The sequence below is a fragment of the Podarcis erhardii genome, assembly GCF_964252035.2.
Source record: "Podarcis erhardii genome assembly, chromosome: 14".
NCBI lineage: Eukaryota > Metazoa > Chordata > Lepidosauria > Squamata > Lacertidae > Podarcis > Podarcis erhardii.
In genome coordinates, this window is record NC_138503.1 from 21,105,388 (window position 1) to 21,117,793 (window position 12,406).

The following is a 12,406-nucleotide window of genomic DNA, read 5'->3' on the forward strand; positions in this document are numbered from 1 at the left end:
TTTGCTTTAAACACGCACACACAGAACTCTGCATAAAGTAACTCAATCTCTCTTTCGTGAAAAGCTGGTCTCCCTGAATTATGTTAACATCATACAAACTGAGCAATTTGACACACCTTAGCTAGCGAACAGCATCAAAAATGACAAGGACTCAGGACACCCTCCTCTTAAGGAAAGGCACTGAAGCTTTTTAGTTTGTGGGAAGAAATACAACTGACAGGGGACTTTTCTAGAATGATGAATTAGAATTCCGGGGACCAGGTAGAGGGAGGGGCGGGTCAAGGTGATTAGCAGTACCATTTAGGACAGGCCAAAGGAAAGAGCTTCTGAAACTGAGTGTTTAATGTAACATAATTTGCTGCCACAAGTCATGGAGAGACACACTTATTTAGCTGGTGTTAAATGTTAAATTATGCAAGTTAATCGAGAAGTATTTATTAACCGTTACAGCTATGTGAAACCTCCAGCGACAGAGGCAGTCTACCGCTAAATTCCAGCTGCTCTGGAGGACAAAACTGCTTGCCCTGCTTGCAAGTTTTGCAATGACCCTAAGTATCTGCTGTTGAAAACAGAATGCTGGACTCTAGCTCAAACCTTGCAAGGCTTTTGTTATGTGGAGGCGCAAGGAATGATTATGTCAGGCAGAGAACTGCTATCCTCTGGAAATCGTGCTGAACACACCTAGCTGTGCCTCTCTCTGCTTCTACGATTTCACCATGAACAGAAGAGGCCTGCTGGATTAGATCAAAGGCCCATCTAGTCCACAATGGCCAACCAGATGCCTGTGGGAAGCCCATAAGCAAGACCTGAGCACAACAGCACTTGTGATTTCCAGCAGCTGAGATGCCAGTACAGAGCTAGCATTGATAGCTGCAATGCTCACACACATTTCCAAGCCTACAAACTTGACTTTTCAAAATCCAAAGCAGGGGCTCTCTCGGGATGCTGAATCCAGCGTTCAGATTCTGCGCTCGCATGGTATGTGAGAGCAACGCACACACAGCTGATTTGTAGAAGTAAATGCGCCTCTACTCTCGCTCTTTGTCGCAAATATCACCCACACGTCAGAAAAGAATAGATTTCTCTCCCCTCCCTCTCTGAAAATTATCAGCACAAGTGGACACACTCAAATGAAGCCTCAGCTGAATCTCCTGTAACTATTGATGCTGCTGCAAGAGCAGAGGGAGAATTTTCAGCTGGTTCCCAGCCAGCACCACGAGGGGAGACAGGGACAAGTGTCACTTGTTCTGGAACACAGAAGTGTCCTGGAGAGAAGCAAAGAGGGAAATGGGAGTTGTCCATCATCCTCTGAATGAAGTCATTCTGCTTCCACACAGACTGAATGGGGGGGGGGGGACCTCAGTCCCTTTCCAGAGGAAGCCGACAGCCTCTCAGCTGACCCTGCACGAACTGAAATGAAATAATTACAGGCCCTGGTCCAAATCCAAATTAGATTAGATGTGAAGCAAACCAGGCCTCAGAGGAAGGCCATCTAAACATAGCCTTTCCGATTTGTCAGACATGATGTACCCGTATCCAGTGCTTGCGCTATCATTTTAAAAAATCCTGGTACATGTGTTGCTGGCTGCACTTTACCGCTACCTGAAAACCAGTGGGAGTGTGAAGCAACAGGTTAAAGTGTTGTTCTATTTTAATACATACACACACCCCTCTCAATAACCTAGACTCTATTTTACTAACTGGGGTTCCAGGAGCTGATGAAATCTGGACATTTCTCAAAAGAAACACAGTGTTCCCTATTTTCTCCTGCTTAATGCAGGATCTATAATGCAAGATGCAATTACGGCAGAGATTAAGGAGCCATTTTCAGTCTCAGGGCCACATCCCCTTCTTTGAAACCTTCTGAGGGCCACATGCCAGTGGTGGGAGAGGCCAGAGGCAAAACCGGGTGCAGCAATTTATGTAGTTTTTGTACCTCTGTACAGTGAGCTACTTTCCACACACAACTCTCGCACAACTCTCTCCTGCATTCAGGCACACACGAGGCGATATCAGAGTGCAAGGACACATTCCAGCCAAGCAAAGCACTCAAGTTGCAGAGTCGTGTGAGAGTCAGGTAGCTGTGGTTCAGGGAAAAGAACCTTGTGAGCCAAACTGGGACCTTCGTTTGGGACCAGATTTGTCCTGCAGGCTGGACGTTCTCCACTCCTGCCGTAAATGCATGTCATTCCCTCCTTTCCAAAAACGGGAGACAAACAACCCAAATTGTGCGTGAGCAAAAAAAAGCAGGCAATTAAGCACCCATGAAATTCTGAACTGAATGGCTGGAAAGTTGTTGTTTTTTAACTCCTTAAATAAACTCCAAGCTTAGCGTGCCAAACTGACACAGTCCTCTTGCCCTCACCATGTGCTGATGGTTCTGTATGTGCCTTTGGAGGCAGACGACGTCGCTCTCCATGCTCGATCCCGCTCCTTCCTTCGTTTCGACCGTCAGGGTATAAATGTTTAGCCCCCGGTGGTACTTCACACAGTACTCCCCGGAATGCACTGTGTGCGACAAGGCGCTCCAGGAATCTGGTTCGCTGGCTCCTTCTCTGAAATGACAAACAGCACCAAAGGTTAAACCCACAAACTCGAGTTAATGCATGACAAAGTTGGCCAACGGGCTATATACTGCAGCCCAAACTAGCTTATTAACGTTACAATCAAAGCATATCTCTCCAGCTCCTTCCAAGCCCACTCAGGAATCATCAGAAATGCTCTCTTTGAGGCATTATCCAAAGACAGTATAGATTACTCTACAAAAATCATCTGCTAAGTGTGATGGATAGAGCATTTGAACAGGGTGACTGAGGTTCAAAATCCAACCTGTCTTTGACTGAGCTGGAGTGCGATGATGGAATACCCTATGAATCTTTCCTTTTGTAAACTGCTTTCAAGTTTCATTACAACCACACCATATTGTAAAACAAAACAAATAAATAATCCTCATTTCAGCTACTCGCAGGATCACTCTACTCCTTATGCCAGTCTGCGCAACTGGCACTGTCGTTGCAGGATCTCACCTGCACAGGTTACATTAACTGCATCCCTCTCTCCTCTCCCTTCTTTAAAAAAAAAATTGAAAGGATTGCAATTCTACTTATGTAATTAACTTATTATTATGAGTCACACAACACTTTTACACAAAGAAGTGAATGGGGACGAAGTTAACAAGAGCACTGCACTCTGCCCCAACAACCGGCTTTGTTGCCAGGTGTCCTTCTACAAGATGTTATGCAATTATTTCCTTGGTAGAACAGGTAGAAGACTCAGAGGGTGCTTCCCAATGACCTGCTTGTGCAGAGGTTAGATGAAGTTGCATGTGTTTATTCCACACCTACATAGTGAATTTTCCTATAACTTGCCTTTTTGCCACTGCCCCCCCCCCCAAAAGTCTGATCTTTTGAGGAAGTGGGTTAGTTGCACAAGAGCTCCTAGACCAGCTATAATGGCACAACCTTAATTTGCTGGTGTGTAGCTGAATCCCAGAGGGACGCGGGTGGTGCTGTGGGTTAAACCACAGTTTGAATCCCCGTGATGGGGTGAGCTCCCATTGCTCGGTCCCTGCTCCTGCCAACCTAGCAGTTCAAAAGCACGTCAAAGTGCAAGTAGATAAATAGGTACTGCTCTGGTGGGAAGGTAAACAGCGTTTCCGTACGCTGCTCTGGTTTCGCCAGAAGCGGCTTAGTCATGCTGGCCACATGACCCGGAAGCTGTACGCCGGCTCCCTCGGCCAATAAAGCGAGATGAGCGCCGCAACCCCAGAGTTGGCCACGACTGGACCTAATGGTCCGGGGTCCCTTTACCTTTTTAGCTGAATCCCACCCCCCAAATAGCAACTGTCTGCAAGGACCTAGAGAAGCAACAAAACTCCTAGGGCACAACCAAAGTAAACAGGGTCACATGCACACCGTACAAAGAATCTTGGGGAACTGTTGCTTGTACAGAGATACAATTCCTAGCACCCTTAGCATACCACAGTTCCCAGGATTCTCATGTGGCTTAAATCCATGTTGTGGATGTGGAGTGGTGCCAAGCACACGGTTGTACCCCTGCTCTTCAGATTACTCTCCACTCCCCTCACCCTCCAAGGATACACAGAGCTATTCTCACAGGCCAGCAGGAAGTGTTCCCCTCCTGCAAGAGAACAACACCTTTGTAAGCCAACCTGTTTCGAAATGTTCACATGGGATGCCGCGCAGCAAACAAACAAAAAAGGAAACTGCACACAACAGCAGTCGCTGGGGTTACTGTATTATAAATTCCAGTTGCTGTAATTGCCTCCCATTAGGAGAATCCTGCCTCTGGCTGTGGTTCTCACGCCCTTATCAGCTCGGAAATCAAAGTGCTCTTTGGCCACCTGCTGGCTCAGAAAGGATCCATGCACAAAACACATTTAAAGCTTGTTATTTCCCCCAAAGGATCATGGGAGCTGTAGTTTGCTAAGGGTGCTGGGGAACGGAGCTCTGAAAGGGGTAAACTACAGCTCCCAGGATTCTTCAGGGGAAATAATGTGATTTATATGTCTGGCCAAAAACAGACAACTCCCTTTCAGGATACTCCACCAAGCTGCCCAATAAAGTGCTTTGCCAGCTCAGAACAAGGGTTTGGAACAATGTAATTAATGTTCTTAATTGCTTTGCTCCCCTTTTTCTTCTTTTCTCTTTTTGTTTTCAATTTTCAATTTTGAGTTATAATATTAATTATTGTTGCTTAAAGTTTACTCATAATTTTATGTATTCTTCTAAATTGTAACTATCAGCTTGTTTTCATTTTGGTTTTTGAATTCGCAATGTACTGATATGTACATAATTCTAATGGTGGCAGTGGTGATGTAATTCTTGGGTTCTTATGCTCTGGATTGAAGATTAACTAAGCCTGAGTACAAAATGGAACTGTTAAAAAACGTTAGCAGGCTGCAATTTTTTTAGGAAGGAAGTGGCCAAGTCTTTCAAGCTCATGCCTCTGCTACGGAGTGGGGGACGTTATCCAGCAAAAGGACCAGATTCCCTTCAGGTCAGCGTTTTCCCACAGGCCAGAAAGCAGGGGGTTCTTTTCCGGGGGGGGGGGGGACATTCAAGCAGGACCTCACCTGCAGTCTGATGTGGTCCAGTTCAGGAAAAACTTTCAGACTCTGCTGAATGTATACAATACAGTGGTACCTTGGGTTACAGACGCTTCAGGTTACAGACACTTCAGACTACAGACACTGCTAACCCAGAAATAGTACCTCAGGTTAAGAACTTTGCTTCAGTATGAGAACAGAAATCGCGCAGCGGCAGGCTCAATTAGCTAAAGTGGTACCTCAGGTTAAGAACAGTTTCAGATTAAGAACGGACCTCCAGAACAAATTAAGTTCTTAACCCAAGGTACCACTGTACAAACTTAGACCAGGAACATAAGGTGGATAGCTCAGTCAGTAGAGCAGGGGTCGGCAAACTAAGGCCCAGGGGCCGGATCAGGCCCAATTGCCTTCAGGGTCCGGCCCGCTGTCTGTCCACAGATCAGCGTCGGGATTCTGTTCGTTCGGGCTGCACATTTTTCCCACCTGCGCCATTCCATTCCCCCCCCCCCACTCACAAACACCACGGCGACGCCTCTTCCCTCCCTCCTCCTGGCTTCTCCCCGCCCTGCCTAGAGGAGGAAGGAGGCTGGGCTGAGCTCGCCCTTTCCAGCTCTATGATTCTATATACTGAGTCAGATCCTTTGGTCTACCTAGCTCAATACTGTCTGCAGTGACTGGCAGAGGCTCTCCAGGGTTTCAGACCAGGGTCTTCTCCAAGCCCTGTCTAGAGAAACTGGGAGTTGGTCCTGGGAAGCTGGCACCTTCTGCATTAAAAGCAGATGCCCTCCCATTGAATTATAGGCGCCAATACCAAGAAGGCCCTCTGCCTGGTTCCCTGTCACAGGGAGGGAACTGCCAGAAGGCCCTCAGAACCCGACCTCAGTGTCCGGGCTGAATGATGGGGGTGGAGACGCTCCTTCAGATATACTGGACCGAGGCCGTTGAGGGCTTTAAAGGTCAGCAACATCACTTTGAATTGTGCTCAGAAACATACTGGGAGCCAATGTAGGTCTTTCGAAACCAGTCTTATATGGTCTCGGCGGCCACTCCCAGTCACCAGTCTAGCTGCCACATTCTGGATTAGTTGTAGTTTCCGGGTCACCTTAAAGGTAGCCCCACGTAGAGCGCATTGCCATAGTCCAAGCAGGCACCATGGAAACAATTCTGCTAAGAGACCACCACTGTTTGGAATGGGCAAGGATTTCTTGTTTGGTTCAATGGGTCAGACTGAGCTTGACAGCCACCTTCTGGCTCTGAAATGAAAAAGCCGTGTTGCCTTGCTGAAGAGGCGATTTACAGCTTCACAACCTGCTCAGTAACCCTTTATATTGCAGCTCCAAGCCGCATTTACTAAAACAACAGACACACTAAAAACAAATGCCTGTCCCCCAAAACAAATGACTCCAAGCTTAGAGGAAGATGCTCTAGAATTTGAATATACCCCTTCAAACTTTTAGAATGTAATATGCACGGCAGTCGATGGAGGGGCTGACTCATTCTGGCTCCTAGTACTTCCCTCAATGCTGCCAGGGCCATGATTAGCTGCACAGAGATTACAGGCACTTAGATTAAGAGCTCTAAAGCTGTTTAAGAAGGTGGTACTTGGCAGATGGATGTGCAAGTGGAAAAAGAGGGGACTCGGAGACAAGAACAGTGATAAGAACATAGGGTTCTTAATAAAGGACCACCTTTCCACATGTGAACCTGACCGGGCTCTGAGATCACCATCTGAGGGATTTCTCTTCATGCAGCCTCGAAGGGAGACAAGAGAACAGGAAGCTGAAATGGATGGGCCATTGTTCTTGTGACCACAGAACAGACCCTTTCTGTAGCTCGCCATCTACGAAACATTCTCCACAGGGTGGGTTGACTGGCATCACCTTGGTCATAGTTTCGGCACCAGGCACTGATATTTAGCCCTTCCTGGGTATTTTTGGAAGTACCAGTGATAGGGTGGTTTTTATTCCGATTAGATTATTAAGGGGTTTTGTTTTGTTTTGCTTTTTTCTACTGTTACATTGTGGATCATTTGAGGCTGTTGTGGGAGGTGATAAATACATTCAATAAACTAAGAAAAGAAAAGAAAAATAAAGAAGAAAAAGAAAAACTAACTGCCGAATTAGACAATTTGCTAGTATAATTATGACTGGAAGCCACTCTCCAGGGTTTTTCCCACCGCCTGCTAACTGGAAATACCACAGATTGATTATGGGAGCTTCTGAAGGCAAAGTCTCCTCCTCCCTCAACAGCTTTAATTCCATTTATTAATTTGTTACTAAGTTTGTATCCCAACTTTCGTCCAAGGAGCTCCAGATGGTGTACATGCTTCTCCCTCCCACCACCACCACCCCTTTTATGAAGCAGTTTAGGCAGAGAGATGCAATGACTGGGCCTAGGTCACCAAGCGAGCTTCACGGCTGAGTGGGGACTTGAATCCAGGTCTCCGAAGTCCTAGTCCAGGCTTCCTCAACCTCGGCCCTCCAGATTTTTTGGCCTACAAGGCCCATGATCGCTAGCTAGCAGGACCAGTGGCCAGGGATGATGGGAATTGTAGTCTCAAAACACCTGGAGAGCCAAGGTTGAGGAAGCTTGTCCTAGTCCTACACTCTAACCACTACGCCACACTGTGGGATACGGGGTACCTTGGCACTGATCAGCACACTAACCAGGGCTCCTGTTAAAACTGAAACCAGTTTTACAATGCTAAACCCTGGTTATCATCAACCACAACTAACAACATGCAGTGGTGACACTTTATCATGGCTAAAGTTGTTCAGGGAAGGAATTTGTGCACGTGAGGAGAGAGACCAGCTACAGAAAACAAAACAAGCATCCCAGGGCATGGTTCATGCACAATGCAGTGGAATAACAACAACAACAACAACAACAACAACAACAACAACAACGATAATAATAAATTATTTATACCCTGCCCATCTGGCTGGGTTTCCCCAGCCACTCTGGGCAGCTTCCAACTGAATGTTAAAAACAATACAGCATCAGACATTAAAAACTTCCCTAAACAGGGAACAGTTGTCTTTTAAAAGTAAAATAGTTGTTTATTGCCTTGACATCTGCTGGGAGGGCGTTCCACAGGGCAGGTGCCACTACCGAGAAGGCCCTCTGCCTGGTTCACTGTAATCTCACTTCTTGCAGGGAGGGAACCACCAGAAGGCCCTCGGCGCTGGACCTCAGTGTCTGGGCTGGATGATGGGGGTGGAGACGCTCCTTCAGGTATACAGGACCGAGGCCGTCTAGGCAACTGGCAATGTTACAAGTGCCACCTATTACTCGTTCTGCATTTGTAAGAAACCTGTCTTTTAGTATGGAATGGTTCATAACGCCCTGCCTACTGACATCAGGCGGGCATTTTCACTGTACTCAGAATGTTGGGGTGCATATTAATCTAGCTTTAGCTTATCATTGATTTTAATTACTTTCTTAATGTTTTAACTGTCCTCCTGTTGATAATTTCATTGTGGGGTTTTTTGGGGGGGGAGGAAACTGCTTTGAGGTTGTTTTTTAAAACAATCAATTTTATGAAATAAAATAAAACAACAGCACTGAAGCTGAGCAGGTATGGGTCTGGTCAGTGTTTGGATGAGAGACCACTCGGAAACCCCTCATGTATGTCGTCAGGGTATAATAAACAGAATCGCCACGGCAATCAGAAAGTCAGCCTTACTCTGTCAGGAGTTGATGCAGCTTCTGATAGCCCTTCTCCAAGGCCAAGCTCACGGGAGTGGCTCCTTCACGGTTGGGGACACTGAGGGCTCCTCTTCCGCCTGGCTGTTGCAAGAGGAACCACGTAAGTCGCAGCAGTCCAAGCCTTACAGCAAAATGCATCAATGTCTCCCGGGGAACATTCTCTGAGAGGAAGAAGAACCAGAAGGAAACAAAACGTGTTTAGCTTTAATGCCATCTCCAGAAATCTCCATTACTATAAAGAGGTGGAATGATAGAACATTTGCACTCTCTTTCTCTCACATAACACACACACACACACACACAGAGAGAGAGAGAGAGAGAGAGAGTGTGTGTGTGTGTGTGCGCAACGGCTGGTATTAAAAGCCAAAGTGCCGTTGTGAGCCAAGAGGAGCTAATAATTAAATCAGTTGGGAAACATATAACAGAGAGCGTATTGGCTCAAACTCAGAAGTTGTTGATCATCCAGGCCTGATTCAAGGTGTTGACATTCGTCTAAAAAAGCCCTAAGGTAAAGGTAAAGGGACCCCTGACCATTAGGTCCAGTCATGGCCGACTCTGGGGTTGCGGCGCTCATCTCACTATATTGGCCGAGGCAGCCGGCGTACAGCTTCCGGGTCATGTGGCCAGCATGACTAAGCTGCTTCTGGCGAACCAGAGCAGCACACACAAACGCCGTTTACCTTCCCACTGGAGCGGTACCTATTTATCTACTTGCACTTTGACGTGCTTTCGAACTGCTAGGTTGGCAGGAGCAGGGACCGAGCAACGGGAGCTCACCCCGTCGCAGGGATTCGAACCGCCGACCTTCTGATCGGCAAGTTCTAGGCTCTGTGGTTTAACCCACAGCGCCACAATAAACGCTTTCCATAATACCTGCCTGCCTTAAGATCTGCTGTGATTCCAACCGGGTCTAAACTGAGGTAGGTGGGGGGAAACAGTGGCATGTGCCCTGGGCAGCAGGTTAGTGGGTGACAAACTGCGTCCTGCTCAGCCCCCATGATGATGCAGACATGGTGGGTGGGGGCAGGCCCTTGTGTGCTGGGTGACTTGAATTTGGCCCCCAGGACTGAGGTTCTCCAACCCTACTCTGAAACAAGATACAATACAACCTCTCACTCAGTACGCAATCTGCACTTAAATGCCACCAAGCACTGTCCTGTTCCCAAATCAAGTAGGTAGCTAAGAGAATTTCTACACCACCTTAAAAGAAAAGCTGGCTTACTGCCTTCATTAGCAGGCTGTCTCTCTCCTTCTCATATCCCATTTCAAATAAATCAGGATTTTGGCATTGCTGAAAGGCAATATGCAACTCAAACACACTGGATTTTTCCAGGACGTAGCAAGAACAACAGGCAGAAAACACTCCAGAGACAGAAAAGAACAGTCCAAAATTCTCTCGCACAAAGGAAATACTAGACATGTAAACAAAGTGGGGCTTCTTGTTTGTTTGCAGAAAGACCTACTTTGCAGTGCAGCTTTTAAGGAAACAGGATTGCCTGCATTTGTATTGATCATTACTTTTTTATACTGCACTTTGCAGAGTATCACAGAAGCAGTTCTCTGCACAAAGGAACATTATTTAAGGACACACAAGCATACGCTTTAGGTAAAAAGGCTTCTACAGAAGCTTACAAAAATCAGGGGGTTTTTTATCTTAAAGATATGGCACAAAAGGAAAAAGGGATGAGGAGGGCAGCAGTCCAGTTCGTCTAATGAGTACCTGGGATGGAAACAATTTAGGTAGCCAGATGGAACAGCCAGCACTAGATGAACAGGTGAGTGATGACCAAAGGCAGGGGTCGGCATGGTTTTACCGCCTGGGCCAGTCAAGTCCCGCGGAGATCTCTCTGTGGGCCAGAGTGCGCATGCGTGCGCGATTTCCAGCATCTGGGCATGCGCTGATGCGATTTCTGGCGCTGCGAAAGCGAGTCCCCGTGCCGTGCCAGTTTAGTGCAGCGCACAAGGACTCGCCAAGTGGGCGGCTCGGTTCAGGGGCGCCTCAGGGGCTGGTTAAACTGCCCCTGTGGGCCACTTGTGGTCCATGGGCTACAAGTTGCCGACCCCTGACCAAAGGCATCTGGTCTTGGCAGAACTTATAGGATAAACACTGCTTCACTCTCCTCCCTCTGTTCTGTGTACAACACAATCTATCAGCATGTGTACGTATCTTCTGGATGACACCTAGCGAGGTCTGTAACAGAATGTTCCTTACCATATTCTCTCCCCATGGTTGACAGGCACCACCTGATAGTTTGATAAAATTAAGTCTGATCTGATAGGATGTTTTAGTCCTACCATTTCAATAGATACATAGATAGATAGATAGATAGATGATTGATAGATAGATAGATAGATAGATAGATAGATAGATAGATAGAAAGAATTTCAGATTTTATTCTATTTTAGTTTCGAGCTGGTTTTAACGTATGCGTTGTTTTTTGTTGTAAATTGCTTTGAGTTACATTGTGTTTAAAAGGCGGGGGGACTAATACGTTCAATAAACAAATAAAATCATCGTGTCTGTCTCAGTCTGTAACCAACTTGAAAGAACTCATCTGCACTATGTGGAATGTATTGCACAGCATTTATCATCTCTGCATTTAGAACTCCTGAGGACATTTTTTATTAATAATGGTAGTATTATAAATGATGTTTGCTTCTGCTACCGCGTAGCTCGATAGAGCACAGCTGCAGCAATTCAATCAAGCAAAGAGATCTGGAAGAGCACCTTGAGCGATAATAGCAGTGATTTATGAGTTTATATAAAACAGGTTGGGTATGAGACCCACACAAGAAGTTTCCAGTGAAAACCACAACTCTTTCTAGTTTGTCAATGAGTTAACTGTGGTCTCAAGTGTACAGGTATAAGCCAGGACCGTGTGTTTACTTGGCGATGATGATGATGATGATGATGATACAGTGGAACCTTGGTTCTTGAACAGCTTGGCTCCCAAACAAATCAGCTCCCAAACGCTGCAAACCCAGAAGTAAGTGTTCCAGTTTACGAACGTTTTTTGGAAGCCGAATGTCCAATGCGGCTTCCGCTTGAGTGCAGGAAGCTCCTGCAGCCAATCGGAAGCCGTGCCTTGGTTTTCAAACGGTTTTGGGAGTCGAACGGACTCCCGGAACGGATTAAGTTCGAGAACCAAGGCACCACTGTAATAGGAAAGCTTGTGCTCACTTCTGTGACCTGTAAAAAATATATACCAAAATGCCATTTTAAAAATCTGCTTCTTACTATTTTCCATCATTTTTTGGTAGACACAGGAAAGGGGGTGGGTGAGGTACATAAGAAACTAAAGACGGGTAGCACCTTCCAAGTCTTGGACTTTCTATACCACCAAACCAAGTAAGTATAGCTAATCATAGGAACATAACAACATACAGTGGTACCTCAGGTTACATACGCTTCAGGTTACATACGCTTCAGGTTACAAACTCCGCTAACCCAGAAATAGTACCTCAGGTTAAGAACTTTGCTTCAGGATAAGAACAGAAATCGTGCTCCAGTGGCGTGGTGGCAGCAGGAGGCCCCATTAGCTAAAGTGGTGCTTCAGGTTAAAAACAGTTTCAGGTTAAGAATGGACCTCCGGAACGAATTAAGTACTTAACCCGAGGTACCACTGTACA

General features: G+C 46.3%; 1 protein-coding gene across 5 annotated transcripts in view; it reads right to left on the reverse strand.

Moving 5' to 3' along the window:
* Positions 1-12,406, reverse strand: part of AKAP13 (A-kinase anchoring protein 13) — a 248,683-nt gene that overhangs the window by 133,703 nt on the left and 102,574 nt on the right. For all 5 annotated transcript variants that reach the window (XM_081838601.1, XM_081838603.1, XM_081838602.1 and 2 more), the window contains exons 6-7: positions 8,754-8,937; positions 2,366-2,555 (exon numbers count right to left, since the gene is read on the reverse strand). In XM_081838601.1, the coding sequence (XP_081694727.1) occupies positions 2,366-2,555; positions 8,754-8,937 (374 nt within the window). The remainder of the gene's footprint in view (positions 1-2,365; positions 2,556-8,753; positions 8,938-12,406) is intronic.